At 50.5% G+C, this 17,747-nt stretch overlaps 2 protein-coding genes across 2 annotated transcripts; one reads left to right on the forward strand and one right to left on the reverse strand.

Annotated features, from left to right (window-relative positions):
* Positions 1-2,937: 2,937 nt before the first annotated feature.
* On the forward strand, positions 2,938-3,573 carry TGME49_221930 (hypothetical protein; the record flags this gene model as incomplete). Its single annotated transcript, XM_002369971.1, has 1 exon — positions 2,938-3,573. The coding sequence occupies one exon, from the start codon at positions 2,938-2,940 to the stop codon at positions 3,571-3,573; it is 636 nt and encodes a 211-aa protein (XP_002370012.1).
* A 1,790-nt stretch (positions 3,574-5,363) lies between these two features.
* Positions 5,364-17,379, reverse strand: TGME49_221940 (adaptin n terminal region domain-containing protein). The gene is made up of 13 exons (XM_018779947.1): positions 15,843-17,379; positions 14,874-15,428; positions 13,888-14,247; positions 13,363-13,500; positions 12,651-12,805; positions 11,812-12,001; positions 11,472-11,536; positions 10,742-11,074; positions 9,311-10,147; positions 8,797-9,007; positions 7,912-8,160; positions 7,291-7,421; positions 5,364-6,805 (listed from the first exon to the last, which is right to left on the reverse strand). The coding sequence occupies exons 1-13, from the start codon at positions 16,299-16,301 to the stop codon at positions 6,442-6,444; spliced, it is 4,047 nt and encodes a 1,348-aa protein (XP_018638295.1). The 5' UTR covers positions 16,302-17,379; the 3' UTR covers positions 5,364-6,441.
* Positions 17,380-17,747: the final 368 nt, after the last annotated feature.

Here is a 17,747-nt window from a genome sequence, read left to right on the forward strand (position 1 = left end):
GTTCTTTTCGTTGTACTCGCCAGCGGGGAATATCTCTGAATCAGTATTTCTGCTGACAGTACACGCCGCACCTTCAGTTCGTGTGCGGCAGTTTCTGGAGCAGCTTATCCGGAAACTCCAATTTAAGAAGCTCCACGCATTTTCTTGGCATTTCCACATTTGCACGTTTAACACGGCACACGTGCTCTGAGAGGCGACCACCTTACGCATCTTGTTAAGGCACGCGCGTTACTCTCAACGCAACGCACTTGTTTCGCCAGAGCAATTTGTCGCTACCTTCACGAAGACTGCTGATGACGTGCTACTGTCGATCAGCGTCCCTCTATTTGTGTGATGAGCGAAATTTCTGCTGCCGCGGTCGTCGGTATCTCAGCCTCACGAGCGAAGTACATGGCAACGTGTAATTCATGCGGCCAGACACCGGTAGGGAAACTTTAAATGCATTGAGAGACGCGACTACCCGTGTAGCGTGCACGTTTCTACCGTCAACTCCAAGACAGAAACAGGAGAGGTGACCGAATAAAGTCGCTCACAGGATGTGGGAGTCTGTCACACGGGTACTGTAAAAGCGGATTTGTGACGGACAGGATCACCCCCTCAGTCACGAAACGTGAAGAAACGAAGAGACCGGATTCAAGCTCTATGGCGTTAGCAGAGCGTAGTTATACGAGCGGTAACAGTAATCCTTACATTATGCGTAAAACCTAGAGCATATCCGATGTGTCTCAAGCTGTCCAGCGAGGTGGTGGTTCACAGAAATAAAAAGAAACTTGGTTGTTCATATCTATTAAGTGAAGTCATATTCAGAATAACCTGGGTACTATATGTCCATGCGATGGTAATAATAGTAGACATCAAATCAGCTAGGTAATCCGGGATCCTGCTTTTTAAGACTTTTGCCATACAACACAGTCTCTACCCAGCACTAGAAACTATGGTCACTAGTTTAAATTGATATCATTTGTGCTCAAGCGGTTTGCCCTTTTTGCGTCTCCAGATATTTAGACAGGCAAATAAACTCCGGATACCCGTGTTCCAGTGATTGTTCCTCTCCTTTTCTATGCATCTGCAAATCTCCTTCACAGAAGGGGAGTGGCCATTGTCACCTCAAATAGCAAAATTCATGAGTATGTGTAGTGTGTCTCATCAGCCTTGTCCTAACCAGCGTATTATAGCTTCGCTTTCTTGTGTGCTTTAGAGGTTCTTCTGTGTTTTAAAGTGTCTGCCTCTGTTGAGCAGTTGTGGTCGGACAGCTGACGCGGTTCCAGCGTGCCAAATCAGAGCTCTGAGAAACACTAGACATGTTTTTGAGTGCAAAATGTGGATCTTTGTGCAGGCGACTGTACTTGGTGGTGTGAAAAGTTCGGGCATCGCTTGTGCCGCACGACCGCCGGAGAGATTACTGAAGGTTACTTATTAAAGTGAACCCTTTTGTTATGGATCAGAGAGGCAGAAACACGACTCTCGAGTGGCACGGAGATAACTTTCTTGGCTTTCTCTTCCGATTTGAAACGAATCTGAAAAGGTCATGATAGGACACTTGAACGCTGAATGCGGCCGGAATGACACACACACGCCTGACTTGATTGACAGAGGTTGATACAGAAAGCCCTTGTTGTGAGCGCACATAGGGGGATACCGAAGAGTAAAGAGTAGGACTTGCCGGAGAAAAAGCGAGGAAAGACAGTGGAAAGGAGAGAGATACGATCCCGAAAAAAAGAGTCGATGCACACTGGAAAAACAGTGCTGCACTTCTTAGTCAAGCGCACGAAATCTCGAGGTTGGGTCCTTTGGTGGCAAGCTTGCAAAGCTGGGCGAAGCCTTTGTTCATTTGCAAGATTGTCGGTAGGCGAAGTCCTCGACTTGCCATGTGAAAAAACGTCGTTTTTAAGTGTCATTCTGCGTTTTTTCCGGTTCTAGAGGTGACCGCGCCGTCGTCTAGCGATGCTCGCACTGCAGAGCAGGTGTACTGCCGTTCTGCAGCGTCCAAAGTGCATTTGCTTTTCTCCGATTGTTTCGCTTCCCCTGTCTGGCTGTACGAGGACTAAGTTGCGGTGCGCTTAAACATTACACTGCACGCATTTGAATGTTAAAATACTACCGACCATGGGAGCTGGGGGGATCTAGCATGCAACTCTCTTCATGTCACTAGGAGAAGCTTTCAGATTGACTGGCGGAGACCGCTCGACATGAATGCATCGGTCGAATTCGAAATACTTTATCGAAATCAATTGTACTCGGCAGAGGTACTTGTGGAGGTCTGAAACCAGAAGAGATGTTGATGTTTCGTCTTTTCAGCGTCGTTCTTCCCAAGATTTCCTCACCAGCTCGGGACGCCAACCTCCAATGAAAACAGATCGAGGGAAACTGCAGACGGGCTGACGGGCCATCGTCGTCACCCTCAGTCAGTCTCAGCCACTCTCACCCTCCGCCAAAATGAACTTGGTTTGTTGTTTTCTCTGTTGCTTTCTCATTCTGACTTGGTGTTCGTCTCTTCGCATAACGCTCACTTACGCTAGAGAGGCTGTACCAAGTGCGAGTTCCCAGGAAAACGAACGAAGCAGAGTGAGTGTCGACGAGAAAGAGAAGGCACCAATACCGGCAGACCGTAGACAGAGCGAGGACGTGTCTTTGAAGCCTCAACAGAATCTCGCACAAGAGCAGACAGAGCAGATCCGGCAAAAAAAGCCTACCCGTCGCCGCCACAGGAAAGGGCGAAAGCGAACGGTGCAGCTCTTAGAGTCTTCTCCCCGCAAAAGAAAGAAGCGCGCTTGGCTTATGGAGAGCACTTTGATATTTTCCGGTGCGGCTGCTGTGTTTTTGCTTCTCCATTTCATCAAAGGTAACGCCACGGAGAGACGTGCGAGACACAGAACCCTCGATACCCCTGAATTGTTTGTGCCGTTGGAGATTCTTTCAGACATTCCCTTGCCCTTCATGGCCGAAGAGGATAATACTCTTCAAGTTGTGACAGGGGCTAGCGCAGTGGAAAACACAGCAAACACTTCTACGAGTTCAGCAGAGAAAACTCTGATAAAGTGGGAGTGGACGTCTGTCAACTTGTCGATTCCAGGGTTGCCAATCCGCCCTCTCTGCACTGCAGAGCAAGTCAGCCCTGACTCCCGCGTGTTCCAGAGTCCGCGAGTTTCTGGTTCGTTCCACATTGCGCCGAAAGCAGATCTAGAAAGAAACATTGTCGCAGTCTACCACCCGCAAGTTCAGAACAACAGCGTGTCTTACCGGATTGAGAGGGCGTCCCTTGACGCTTCGTACAAAGCGTTGACGCTGAGGAACAGGGAAGCGCTGCGTGTCGGCTCAGATTTCGTAGCACAGATGGAAGTAAAAGGTTTCTGGTTTCCCCCGCCCCCCGATGGGGTTTCGCCCGCTCCTCTTGTCCATCTGAGTGACGAAAAAGTGACTGTTTTCGAGCTCGCTCCTGGCACGTCGGACCTTCTGATTCACCGGAATGAAAACCTCAACCTCCCGGCCACTGCTGCGTTCATGTCGAAAATGACCGCGTGGAGTCTCGGACGTTGGCTCATGACGAGAAAGAGTGCTCCACAGATATCGTGAAAAACCATCTTGTGCAGACAGGGAACCAGTAAATCCTGGATTCCCATCCCGTTGCTTCCCGAACTAGATATTGAACGCCCAGCATACAGCACATGATGCTTCTGCGATACATCTAGACACTAGAGTGACACCCGCAGTGAATTAGAGGACAAAAAGGCAAAACGGTAAAGGCTGCTGTATGTGACAACTTAAATTTCCAACCTGCCGCTGCTCCTTCAGGTTGAGGTTGAACGTTAGCAAATGCACAGACTGCTCCTGAAGTGTATATGAACGTCATGGCCACAGGCGGCAGAAGCGGATGGTGGAGTTGTGCATTTTCGTATTCTTGAAAAATCAACGACTTTGGTGCTTGGTGGTGTTTCGCTTCGGCGATGCACACACTCCGTGGGGATGTTGGTGCTGTCGTCTTTTGCTTGAGATCAGCTTTGAAGGAGGAACCGACAGTTTCTTTGTACCAATCTATATGTGGTTTCGAAAGGCGTTTTCGCAAGAATCAGAGCGACTTTTTTTCATCGCTTCTGAGTTAAAGCATTCCAAACTCCAGAGGGGCACGGATTTCTGCAAGAAAATCAGTCCAGCGCGGAACAGGGCCCCAGTTGAGATCGAAGATAAATTCATATTTAAAGCAAAAGAGACAACCCAAGGATTAGTTAGCCCTCCCAATTTGATCTGACCGACTAACATTAGGCAGCAGACTCCCACCGTGAATATCAGGATACTTGTGCCGCTTATTACCCTTGCTGTACTAATACACGGTGTCCAACTGGTTCCGTTTTTACAATAATATCGTCTCAGGTATGCTCTTGTGACACAGGGGAACTTGGACCCGGTAAACACAGTCATTAACGAGCGAGCCAACACCGTCGCGTTGGTTGGGAACAACACCCTAAGGCAGAAATAGATTTATGTAGATCTACATAGTTATACATATGTGCTAGGCGTGTGAATTCCCATAATTTTCGTAATCTTCGTACAGCTCCCGCCTTGCCGGTGTGGATTGAAAATGCGAATGTTTGCAAGAAGAGAGACTATCTCTTTGGCTTCCTTGGATGCCACCTCCTTTGGGATTTCGACGCGTTTGCAAGAGAGTAGTGCATATACACAAATGCAGGGTCCAAGGTTGAAATAGTGAAACGGCAGGACATCGCAGTGGTTTTGTGTATGCGGTCGCAAGGACATCGATGATCGCCGAGGCAGCATTGGAGCACCTGTGCCGTGCGTTCAAAGTTTCAGGACAGTCTTGCTTGTTCGGATGTTTTCCCTAATTCGGGATGGTGACCAGCGTGCAAGCTCTGTGAAAGAACTTAGCTCTGCGTGGTTACTGATAGGCAGCCACGCAGGCCGCATATTGGTGCAACTCAAATCGAATAAACAGACATCAGGGTACTCAAGACTCGGAACATCAATCGAGTTACGAGATACTGACAACCGAATTCTTTATGGTCATTGTAATCCGCCACTGCACTGGACAGCTCAAGACAAGTAAACGAGACTGTTGTCTGGTTTCTCAGATGCGACAGACAGTTTGGAGAGGCGAAGTTCTTGCAATACAAATGCAAAAATCACTTTATTCGTCGTCTTCCGAATGTTGGGCCGTAGGGACCAGTTAGGTCTGTCTACCCAGGTTGACGACAACTGGCCGGATGATGGTCTATGTGCACTTGTTAGTATTCACTTCAGTCATATTAAAGCATAAAGAGGGGGTCGATGTCCACGGATTGTCGCACGGCATGATCGTGGTACGAAACTTTAGATTTCTGATTCCATGTTGCAGACACCATGAAAGAGGTCCTCAAACAAATTTGCTGAACTCACGAGTGCACATTCTCACAAGCATCTTTCTTAGAATCGCTCCTCATTGCTGCTCTTCTTGATAAGAAACGACTCCAGTATCCATGGATCTGGCAAAGGTTGAGGTTCAGTTGCAGAACCAACTTGGTCTGCAGCGCTGTAAATACAGCTAACCCCGAGATACACCCAGGACGAGAAAAAACACTCATCGTTTTCTTGACTGGTCACATGCGTGAATCCGTTGTACCGCTCTTGTACAATTCCTCTGCCCTGGGAGCCGCGGAAAGCCAGTGCGTTTGTGGCCGTAAAAGGTAAACCCTGTCAGGCCGTTCTGCGAAACCTGAGTTTCTTCCTACATTCCACGTCAGTTTTTTCTGTGCTCCAAAAAACTGAACTACCTCAGACGCTACACAAGCGGGCAGAAAAACACAGACGGTCTGCTCGTCAGCGAAATTGGACTGCAGGCTGTCGTTCACTGCTTATGGCAGTGTTTCGTTCCCGTTGTCATCAGCTCTGAGTCTCTCTCCTGTTTGTTCACTCCTGCTTGTCAACAAAGGATTTTCACAGAGAAGCGGGTCGACAGGAATGGTCTTGAACACGATTACGCAAAACGGAGACCGCACGCGCGTTTTTTGAGCGCTAAAGGGACACCGTTCCCGTCCCTGTTTCTGACTGTTGCAGATTTGAGTGTTCACAGGGGGTTTGGGGGGTTCCCGAGAAAAACCTCTGCTTTTTACCGGAGACAAAGTCGCCTGTTTCGTCTGTTCCTCAGTTGGAAAAAAACCTAGCTTCCCTGGACAGAGGAAGCGGCGCGCGCGATACAAAGCACAAACTGTTGCCACCGTAAGCTCGTCTCCATCGCATCTCACAAAAGAATTCCGATTCAAAAGGGAATCACTGGCCAACTGACCAGCCGAGAGCGCTACAAATGTTAACAGCTCCGAAGTCTACCCCAGAGACCAGGCGCTGCTGTGTGTCGCCAGCCGAGCAAGGAAGCTGCATGCGCGTCGTGGAGACACAAGTCGCGTCCGCCGTCCTCAGGAGACGGCAACAACTGCTCCACCCTCCGCTGCGTTGTCAGGTTGTCATGCGGTAGAAGTTCTGCGGCGTTAAACCTGTCGGAGAACCTGCAGAGGCGGAGGGAAAGAGTGGCGGACCCCCCGCTACTTGTGCAGTGCTCAGATTCACGCTTGCGCGAGTTCCGGGCATTGCAGAAACAACTCCTGCTCCGCGAGACAAAGGAGGCGCGGGATTCTCGCCGCCAGCAGGCGCCGCAAACGGGGAAGAGCCCGATTGCAGCGCGAATTCCGGCGACGCCTGGACGAGCGAACTGGACGAGGGGGGAGCAGACGCTCGAAGCAAGTGGAATCCGAGGAGACGAGACAAATACAGAGAAACCCTAGGATGCGCTGCACGCACTGTTATCCGCGCAAGCAAAGGACTGCAAAAGGCCCGACAAACAACGCAAACACAAGGTGAACTTCATCCCGGAAAGCATGAATTCAAAGCCGCACACATGCTGCCGGCAAGGGAGTGAGACTAGACAACGTAGTCTTCTTTCGCTCTTAATACCGCAACGACAACAGTGGTGCATGTATACATGTATCTACATGTATACATACCAGTGGCACATGCTTATATATATATACAATTATGCATATATATATATATATATATATATATATATATATATGTATAGAACGTCGAGAAGAACATAGTTGACTTCAAACACGACGAGTATCGCAGGATGACTTGGAAGCCAGCACACTGACGTTTGAGCACCTCCTGCTTTCCGGAACAGCATCTTCAGCTCTCTCTCCTGGAAGCTGATTGGACGTCGCTTTCACTGTACATACACTGAGCTGCAGGTGGAGCAGGGCAGGTCGAGTTTCCGGTCAAGCAGACCTTCCCGCAGAGAGGACTTACTTCACGTTTGGGTTCAGCTCAACTGTGCACATGGAAGAGGCGCACACAAAGCGAGGCGAGGCGCCACTGGAGGCGCCTGCTGCCGGCGTCCCCGTGTGGAACGTGCCGCTGCCGCAGAGGCTGCGACCAACCTGCGAGCGCGAACAAGCAAGCAGAGAAGAAGGGGACGTCGGAGACGGTTCAGAGCTGAGGAGAGAGAGGGCGGCACAGAGCGACATGGCGGAGAATCTGCAGAAAAGGATCCGACGACGTGGAGGTCCAGTGTCGCACGAAAGCCCAGATTGAGCGACGCAGACCAACGGAGAAGGCACACAGAGAAGTCGAGCGACTCAGTGGAGAAAACGCGCTGAAAAAGGCAGGACGAAGATGAAGCGAGAGAGCCGGGGAAATGCCGAGAAACAATCGGGGCCGCCGTAGGTTCAAACAGAAAGTGAGAGGTGACAGCAGAGTGTGGAGCAGCGGGGACATGAAGAAAGAAGCAGACGCCCTAGCAAGAGACGCGACACTCTGCGACGCTGAAACTAAACCTTCCCTCACGATTCCTCTTTGATTCTTCTTCGACGGTCGATTCTGCGTCGTTCGCCTCTCGGATTCGTTTCGTCTTTTCCCTCAATTGCCTACCTTGATGACGTGAAACTTGAAACCTGCGCTCAAGAAGAGAGGCACTTGGTGCGGCGGCAACGCCAGCGGACCCACGATCACCTTTTCTTTGCTTTCTCCTCCGCGCTCGCCTTCTCTTTCTTCTTCTCTAGAGAGCAGCTGCTTCCAGTAGCGGAGGAAAACAGAGCCTTCATTCACAGCTTTCGCCGGAACTAGAAAGTTCGCCATGACGACTGGAAGCGACAGAGGCAGCTGAATCTGCTGCGGAGGCTGTTCAGACACGCCAACACAGAAGGAAAACATGGGTGGAGAGAAAAAGGGAAAAACCGATGGAAAAAAAGACACGGAAGGAGAGACACAGGGGAAAACAACAGCGGAAAAGACCAGGAAAATGGTTTCGATTCAAAAGACAGATGAAGAAAAAAAGCGAGAGAGACGCCCGTGCGCAAAAAATAAAAAAACTCTGAAAAAAGTGGTGGAGAGAAAAAACACTCTGGCGAGGAATTCGAGTCCAATCAAAAACAGGCAACAGCCGCAGTTTGGTCTGGGAGCATTTTCTTTACCCTGCTGCTTCCTCTCTTTCTCTTTTCTTCTGTTTCCATCTCTTTTCTGCATTGTTCTTGGCAAGGTCTTCTTCTCCTGTATCGAAGTTCGCTTTCTTCCTTTTTCTTCTCCAGCCGTCTCCTGGACAAACGCCGTAGCCATGCCCTTCCTTTTCTCCCTCTTCGTTCACCCCAATTCCATCTTCCTTCTTATATGTGTCGTCTTCCCTCCGTCTCGGGTCGTGGAGATTGTATCTGCTTCCGTCTCGAGTTGTGTCTTCCTCCCTCACTTCTCTCTTCTCTACCTTCTTGTCCTTTGTCCCTGTCTCTGTTGTCTCTTTTCCCTCGTGCTTTCTTTTCGGACCTGGTTCGCGCCCGTGGAGACGCAGAGGAGACAGGCGAGCTTCGGCGGGGCACTGAATGGTTTCAGACATCGCAGGCGAATTCTCTGAATGGCTTTTCGGAGCGGCAAAATGTTCACCACCTCAGTTCCACTGCCTTCGACCCAAGTCGCTTCTCCCGGTCGAAAGCCTTCGTCCTTCAGCAGCATCTCCGGGCTGTTTGGCGGACTTCCTCTGAGGGAAACAGACGGAAAAAGGCCAACAAGCAGTGTGCAGAGAGAAACAAGAAGATGCACAAACGAAACTGTACTCATGTGTAGAGAGACACATGTGAATGCGGTTCTGGGCAGGTACAAGGGGCATGCATACACTCGTCGAGGAGCGACGGGTGACGCGAGTCTCGAAGTTTCACCTCCTGCGGACGTCTCGAAGACTCGCGCTGTCCCCCAGCGACGCAACAAAGTGAAGACAGAAAATGACAGAGACGAAGTTTTCTCTACCCTCAACCTGCCCTTGAGAGGGCACAGCTGAACTTGCCTTTGAAGCCCGAGGAGTTTGTCGCGACTCAAGTTGCGCCACTCGAGAAGGAGCATTCCGTCCTTCTTGTCAAATTTCCGGTGTACATACACCTCAAGGAGGCCGGGGAGGAGGCATAGCGTTCCCTCAGACGCGATGCACGCTCGCTTCCACAGCTCGCGGTTCTGATCTTCCGGATTTTGGCTCTGCGGCAGCGGATGGCTTTTCAGTAGTTCCATGAACTTCTCCTGCATTCGTCTCTCCTCTTCTTCTCTCTCCACACTGCTGCTCCGACTGCTTCCTCTGCTCTCGTGCTCGCGTTCCTCCTCCGACTCTGCGCTCTCCACAGATCGCCCCGCCCCGCTGGAGTCACTCGACCTCCTTCCTCTTTCTCGCTCCTCTCTCCCTCCTCGCCGATCCTCGCTTTGACGCCCCCCAGTCTCCTCTCCGCTCTCCTCTCCCGTGTCTCTGCTGTCTCTGTCGCTTTCCGAGTTACCGTCGGAGCTCTCTCGACTCGGACTGCTTTCGCTGGAGGACCGTTCTCGTTCGAAACTCTCTCTCTGAGGGGACCGAGACGACCCCCGTCTCCCGCGTGTCTCGCAGCTCCTACCCGTCGCTCTTGGAGAGGACGAGAAGACAGCCGCAACCGCCTCGCGAGTCGCGGCGGGTGCAGCTCGCAGATGAGCAGACAGTCGCTCCTCTGCAGCGCGATTCGCTCCCGCACGCGTCGTCCTGCCCCCGCCAGAGCCTGCGAGTGCCCGCGGCGGCGGAGGGCGAGAAAGCAGCTGACGTCGACGATAAGGCGGCAACAGCGCGAGAGTCTGTGCAACGAACTGACGATCTGGTAACTCCAACAGACTGCAGAGAAAGAGAAAGAGAAAGCGAAGAGAGGTTCGAAACCCTGGGCATCACGCTTCATCGAAGAACGACGAAAACAGACAGAAACCCCCCCGACTTCTCCTCAGCGGAGAAAGAAAGAGAGAGACGCCAACAGAGCACTGACGACGTATTCGCGAGCCGAAGAACGCGCGCCGAAGAAACCGAAGCAGCTAAGATCCAATACCGCACGAAGGCAGGCAGACACCGTGAAGCGTGATGCACGGCAAAAAAGAGCAAAAGCAATTTTTGAAAAAAGAACAGGGAACACGACAGTCTGGAAAACAAGACAACGAACTTCACTCCGGTGAGAAGTGCAACCTGTCCACCCGGAGCCCCAGTCCGGTGTACATACACCCCGGCAACGGCAGGCCTCAGAAACCTGGAACTCCTTGCACAGCGGCGTTACAGTATCTCAACAGCAAGAGAGCCGCTTGGAAAGAGGGAAGTTTTCTCCTTTTCGGTTTTGGAGACCTTCGTTCGACCGTTTTATTTCGTATCTTTCACGAAGGAGAACCGCGGCATCTCGGCATCTTCCGCGAGGAGTTTTCTTTTCCCTGTTCTTCGGAGACCTACGCAGAGAGTTCGACAGCTCTTGTTTGCAGCTCCAAGTCTCTGCTGTCGTGGAGCTCTTGAAGCACCTGAAGAACGGGAGCAGAGTCTGCCGGAAAGGCATGCGCGAGTTTGACGAGGGCGAAGAGAAGAAGAGGGAGGAGAGGGCAACACGAAGCAGCTGGCGCTTCGTCGTTCAAAGGAATGAAGGTGAAAGGAGGGAAGTTCCCTGGAGAGAGGAACGAGGACGCCGAGACGAAGCGTCGAAAGTGGAACAGCAGCGCGTCGATCTGCCGACGCCCAGGAACTCTCGCCTTTATCAAGTGACCGAAATGGCCCAGCAGATACGCACAGAGTCTGCAAAACATCGCACACCACAGGCGAGAGACGAGGCATCAGAGAAAAGGGGAGACTGCACAGAGAAGCGGAAATGCCAGACCGAACAGCAGAAGCAGAGCCTTCAACGCAGGCGGGGCGGGGGGAGTGCAAGAAGAGGGTGGAGGAAAAGTGGAAGGAGCAGAAGCGACAGGAAACGAGGTGAGAGTGTAATTAACACAATACAGGATCAGAGGGGAAGAGCGCCGGTCGATTTTCACTGTTTTCGATTTCAGTACGTGAAAAGGGAGCAAGACGCGCAAAACCGCCCAGGTGCATGCGCTCTGGTTCACGGCTTGGGAGGAGCGAGAGCCTGCCTCAGGGCAAATGCCAATGTAAGAAAGGTTCTGTTTTCTTGAAAACTGTTCGTAAGAAATACCTGAGAAGAGGTTCGTTAAGAAACGCATCTTCCAGAAATTCTGCAGCACGGCTTGCAGCGTATCTCTGCAAAGTCAACCGACAAGAAGACACAGAAAAAAACGCATCATGAATCCTGTTCTCTCTTGCCGAGTTCCGATCCTCCCTAGAGCTCCGGCCTTCTTGTTCTCTTTTTCTCCTGTTTCCTCTCTTCGGAAGCCTCTGTTTTCCTCGCTCGCTCTCCTTCCCTTATTCTCCGTTTCTCCTTTCATGTCCTTCTCTCGCCTGGTCTCTCTCTTCCACTTGTTTTCTCTCTCTCTCCCCCTTCGTTCTCTTTCTCTTGTTTTCTTGCTTTCGCTCACTTGCAGCTCGACGTCTGGTCGACCGACCGACGCGGAATTCTCTTTCCTCCCTGAGAGTTTGTCTCCGTCTCGTTCGTCTGAAGGCTCTGAGGAGGAACTGCCGGAAACAACTTGAATGACATGCACCCATGTCTCGTCTCTTACGTGCTGTGGCGCACGCTGCAGCATCTGAAAGGCGACGTCAACAAGCCTGAAAAAAGATCCCAAAAAATCGTCAACGAGACATGCTGAAGATAAGGCTGTTTCAGTAACACAAGAAAACAACTATCGATACGCACAATACATCGCTGCGGAAGAATATCACTCTTCTTTGAATCAATGTAGCCATATATATACATATATATACATATATATACATATATGTATATATATATATATATATGCAAGTAGGTGTACCTACATATACACATGCACATATATGCACACATATATATACGGGCCTATGTATGTACAGTAGATTCACGTAGATGAATATGCAACCTTTTCTATGTGGCGCTGTAACTATCCATCTACCTTATATATATTTATATATATTTATATTTATATATTTATATATGTAAGTATCTACATGCAAGTGTACTTCTACGAATGCGTCTCTACGTCTTCGGTGCCAGAAATGCATGTGCAAATAGAGCCTCTATGTATATGCTGTCCTATACAGATCTCCAGACCGACAAAGAGAAGTAGAAAGAGGTAGAGAGAGACATGAGTAGGAAAATGTACAAGCAGGGCAGTGTACACGGTCGCGGCCAGGGGGGACGGCTCCACTAGAGAGAGAGAACTGAACTGCGAGGGAGAAGCTGACACCGACAAATCCTGGTTGTGCTTTGTGTTCTCACCAAGTTGGGTCCGGTGCGTATGTTTCAACAAGGACGGCAATGTGAGCAGAGATATTCGGAAGAGTCTCTGCGTCTCGATGGAGACTCTCCAGAAGAGCTAGAACAATTTCACTCCAGTTGTCAGGCCCACTGAGGGCAAAGAGGAGGCTAATTGCCTGCGAAGCGCATGCCCATCCGCCGTTCGTAGACACCGAAGTCAGCAGAAGGTACGAGAGACGAGCAAATCGAAAAAGCAGAGACGCGTCGCAACGGCGACCCAGAGAAAAGTGGGTGAGAAGAAGAAGAAGACGGGGAACCTGCACAGTTCTCGGCCAGCTGAGACGGATCAGCCAAGACCGACAAGAGACAGACAAGCGAGAGGCAAAGGAAGAAGGAAGAGAAAGGGAGGAGAGCAGGAAGGAGAAGAGGGGCGGAAGAGACGAAAGAAAAGGAGAGAGAAAGAAACGGAGACGCGAAGAATGAGCAGGAAAACACAGAAGAAGAGCGACGAAGAGAACGAGACGAAAGAAACAGAGACGAGGAAGGTCACGCAAAGAAGGAAACCGGAGAAGAGAACAAGAAGAAAGACGAGAAGAAAGCGGAAGAGGAAGAAGAAAGAAGAGAAAAGTGAAGGGAAAGGAGAAGAGAACAAGAAGAAAGACGAGAAGAAGGAAGCAGAGAAGAGAGAGCCACTGAAAGGAAGAAAAACAGCGAGGGAGTAAACACAGCTCACCTGTCTCCGGAGAGAGACATCCTCTTCCTCAAGCAATCGAAGAATTGCAGGGACTGCGCCTTTTAACTCTGGGTGAACGTCAGGATCCGCAGCCATCGCCGCCACCAAAGAGAGACTCTTGTATCGAAAGTTTGAATCCTGAAAAGCAAAGAAAAAAACCATAACGCTTAGGATTCACAAGAGGCAGAGGGAAGTCAAACCGTGATGCCACAAGTCTCTGTCTCTCCTTCTCTCCCTTGCCCTTTTTTTTCCATGGCATTCTCTCCGCCTCTTCTGGATTTGTCCATCTTCCGCGTACGTCCTCTGTGTGTGAGGCACTGAATATCTCCCTCTCTTCTCTCTCTATTTGTGCACCTTTGTTCGCCGGGTTCACTCTGAATCTCTCTCCCCTTTCTTCTGTCGCTCTTCCTCCTTCCGCCTCTCTACCTCGCTTCTTCTCTACTTTTCTTTTCTCTCCCTTTCACTTCGCTTCCCTCCTCGGCGTTTCTCGCTCGGTGGCTCCCTCGCCTTCGCCGAGCTTCTTACGCCTTCCTCGACGAAGGAGCAAAGAAGCGCCGCGGCGGAGAGTTTGAGATCTTTGTCGGCGTCGGCTTGGAGATGGGTGGAGAGACTGATCGCCTCGTAGAGAACTGCATGTTGAATGACTGAGGGAGAGACCGCATGCGCTCCAAGGCCCTTCTTCCTGCTGAAAAAACTTGTACCTCTCTGCGGAACCGCCGCGTCTCCGGAGCCTCCCGTCCGATCACCCTTCCCCGAAGACGATTGCCTCTGCGGCAAACGCGAGAGCGACGCGAGACGCGTAGAGAGGGAAGAAGCGCGAAACGCCGAGAAAGAGTGACTCTTCCTCCCCTTCAGAGTTGAGGATCGAGACTGATGCGGCAACGCCTACAGACAGGCAAAGAAACGAGAGGCAAACAGACAGAAACGGCGGTGCTGCGATTCGGCGCTTCGCAGGCGAGGTCAGGAGAGATACCGAGGAGAGGAGAACAAGGGAGCAACGGAAGCACACAAACTCGCGACATTTGATGTGATGACACAGCACAGAGAATCCTCAGAAATGTAAATACACTCATGCAGAAATATACGGATATAGATATACAGATACATATAGATCTCAATATGTATATGCATATATATATGCATGTGCCTGTCTATACCCATTCTTATCTGTCTGATTCTATCTCAATCTATGTCTGTCAATCCCACTACACTAATGCATATAAATCTCCACCGCGCATCTATATGTACGTTTACATCGACCTATATTCAGCTACATATGAATGCATATATCTATCTACATATATATATGTTTATCTATCTACAAATATATATATATATATATATATATATATATATGTACTGCTGTATATCGACGAGTCAGTTCTCATCTGCCTCTTTCTATACAGATTTACACATATGTATCTGCACCTCTTTGTGTGCAGCTGCATCTTTTTTCCGTCGCAGTCCCTCTGTAGATCACGGATTTTTTTCCACTGGAGAGAATAGTCTACCTCTTCCTCGTTTGCAGTCGCGACCTGCGTGAAGATCGTCTTGACGATTTCATTGAGGGAGAGGGCCACCGCTTCCCGCTGCTGCTTCACAACTGCTTCATCTTCTCGCGAATCTTCCTCTCTGTCTCTTCGCTTGTCTTCGCGTCTGCTGGGTTCGTCGGAGAGAACCTCCCGTTTTCCTCCGGAGACTTGGAAGCACTGGAGAAGCTGGAGCAGCCGGACAGCCAACCACGGCGCAGGGATGCCCCGGTAAAAAAGGTTTTCTGGAACGTCTCTCGAGAGAATGCGCGCAAGGATGTTGATGGCCGACAGCTGCAGTTGCTGTTGCCACCGGTGCAGCTGGCTTGTCTGCAAGACTGCGTGGAAAATCAAGTTCACTAGAGACAGCAGACACGAAAGATCTTGCTCGAACAACAGTGCCTGGCCTAAGCGCGACGCCCACACCTCGCAAGGAAGCAGCGACGGCCGCAGACGAAAAAACACCAGCATGCAACTGTACGCCTTCTGACGAATCAACGGAGAGGCAGAAGAAGACGGATTCGCCGTCGCCTGCATCTGCACACAAAACGCAGCCGCACCCTCTATACATTTAAATCTCTCTCTACTTCCTGATGATGTCTACACTCAGATACATCTATCTGCTTAGAGAGCTTCATATATATATATATATACATACGTGTATTTACGTCTTTGATTTGGTTGGAACCAAGCTTCAAAGATAAATATATATATATATATATATATATATATACGCACATGCCGGTTGCGACGTATGTGTAGATTCACGCATATATATCTATATATATGTATATACATATATATATATATACATAAGTATGGATATGCATATATATATATATATATGTATATATGTATATATGTATTTTCATTCATGAGAAATGGAAGCGTTTCGAATATCTGTATCGGGAGGAGAGTTCGAGCAGAAGTGCGCCGAGGATTTTTTAATACCAGAGGGAAGAGTTCTGCGGCGGCGTCTGGGTCGGAGATGTAGCTCGCGCAGTCGAGGGCCAGAGCAGCGAAGTCCTCATGTTGAAGAGAGAGCTCCTTTTTTATGGAGGAGCAGCAGAGACTTCTGAGGTCTGGAAGGTCGCGACTCGCAGTGTGAGAGTCGACCAGCAGAAGTGAGCAGAAGAGAAAGGCGGCCGAACGCTCGGAGTAGTGAGGCGAGGACAAGAGGGAAATCGCCTCTGCGTGACCAATGTCCACAGGGTAGCCCAACAGGTGTATGTACAGCAGCTTGGTGAGGCATTTCTTCTTCTCGTAGCCTGTCAACGGTTTCTTCGGATGGGCAAAACGCTGGCGAATCTTGGACAGCTCCTGCAGGACGCGAGCCTGCTCGCGACTCGACGAAGGCGCATTTCGCACATCCTGGATAAACAGAGACACTCCACGAATCGACGGAGCCATCGTGGCTGCCTCAGAAGAGACACCCCACGGAGAGAAAGAGGCGGAGAGAGAAGAAGAAAGAGAGAAGGAGAAAGAGAGAAGGAGAAAGAGAGAAGGAGAAAGAGAGAAGGAGAAAGAGAGAAGGAGAAAGAGAGAAGGAGAAAGAGAGAAGCAGAGAGAGAGAAGCAGAGAGAGAAACGCGGAGATGCTGGCGAGAGGCAGTTGAACAGAACGGAGGAAGGAGAGAGGCAGAGAAGAGGAAGCGATGATGGAGAGAAGACCTTCCCAGACAGAAGAGGGGAAGGAGCAGGAGAAGGCAGAGAACAGTTTTGGAGCGAGTCCGTCAGGAAACCAGTTGCTTCCCTCCTCTCCAGTGTGCAGCGTCTGCGCCTGTCTCCCCGCCCCGCATGCTCCCCTGGTCAGAAGCGTCTTTCCTTTTCCCTCTGCATCTTCGCTCGGATTCTTCCAGCGTTTCGAGAGGCAGAAGAGTTGAGGAGACGCAGAATCCCCTCGCAGGCCAAGCGTTCTGTACGTCTTCCACGGCTTCACACGGAGCCAGGAGTCTTAAAAAGAAGAGCCGACGGCGAGAAGAACAAGAGGGAAGGAGACGGCGACCGCGACAGGAAGAGACTGGAGCCGCGCGTTCCCCAGACCAAGCATTCACTGCGTCGTCCGGTGAACGGAAGCGTCCGAAGAAAGAAAACCGATGAAAAAATGGTGACTGGAAAGAGAGCGGAAAAGCCTTCCTTTTAGGAAATGTAGCGCAACGGCGCAACTCGTCCAGCCGTCGGTGTGAAAGAGAGGCAGGCGGACAGAGGCGGGAGGCTCTGTTTGAAGAGGAGACCGAGGAGAGCCGAAAAACCTTTGACTCGCGCGAGAGAAGAGAATAAAGACGAGGAGAGAGCGAACTTCTTCAAACGGACTTGGGCGAAGAGCGACGGACACAGGAGAGCGAAGGCGCTGCTTTTTGTGAGCGGCGAGGAAGGCGAGGCAAACGCGCTTCTCGCCGGAGGCAGAGGTATGGCGAGGAAGTCGAGGAGAAGAAAGACTCGAGAGAGATAAAAAAGAAAAGTGGATACAATTCGAGAAAAGATCTGGAGAGACGGGAAGTAACAAACTGAACACTTATGCCTCACGAATCGAAAAAAAAGCATGCAGACAAAAAAGTCTGGAGATGTCGATGATATATAGACCGCGAGGAAAACGTCAACTCTTTGCCTTCTTTCAGCATCTTTTTCCTCTGGCATGTTTGTTCTGTGCTCACAATCCGCATAGAAAAACCGTGTGTGTGTGTGGCTGCGGCATCATCTGGAGAGTCTTCGCGAGACGAACGTTGTTACCAAGTCCTCACCACAGCGTTCCTCGCTAGCCTGGGTACTCTCTCTACGCGCGCCGCTGCATCTCTTTTTCCTTGCTCTCCTGTGTCTTTAAATGGTCTCGCCTTCCCGTTCTTTCTCTCCTCCTCTT

Source organism: Toxoplasma gondii, chromosome II (assembly GCF_000006565.2).
Source record: "Toxoplasma gondii ME49 chromosome II, whole genome shotgun sequence".
NCBI lineage: Eukaryota > Apicomplexa > Conoidasida > Eucoccidiorida > Sarcocystidae > Toxoplasma > Toxoplasma gondii.

Excerpts from the sequence above, each read along its gene's own strand:
- TGME49_221940 (XM_018779947.1), bottom strand. The coding sequence starts at position 16,301 with ATGGCTCCGTCGATTCGTGGAGTGTCTCTGTTTATCCAGGATGTGCGA. Across the intron at positions 15,429-15,842 it reads CCGCAGAACTCTTCCCTCTG|ATGCAGGCGACGGCGAATCC; the intron begins GTATTAAAAAAT and ends TTTTGTGTGCAG. Across the intron at positions 10,148-10,741 it reads AGAGCTGTCGAACTCTCTGC|TCTGTTGGAGTTACCAGATC; the intron begins GTAGGTCTCCGA and ends CTTTCTCTGCAG.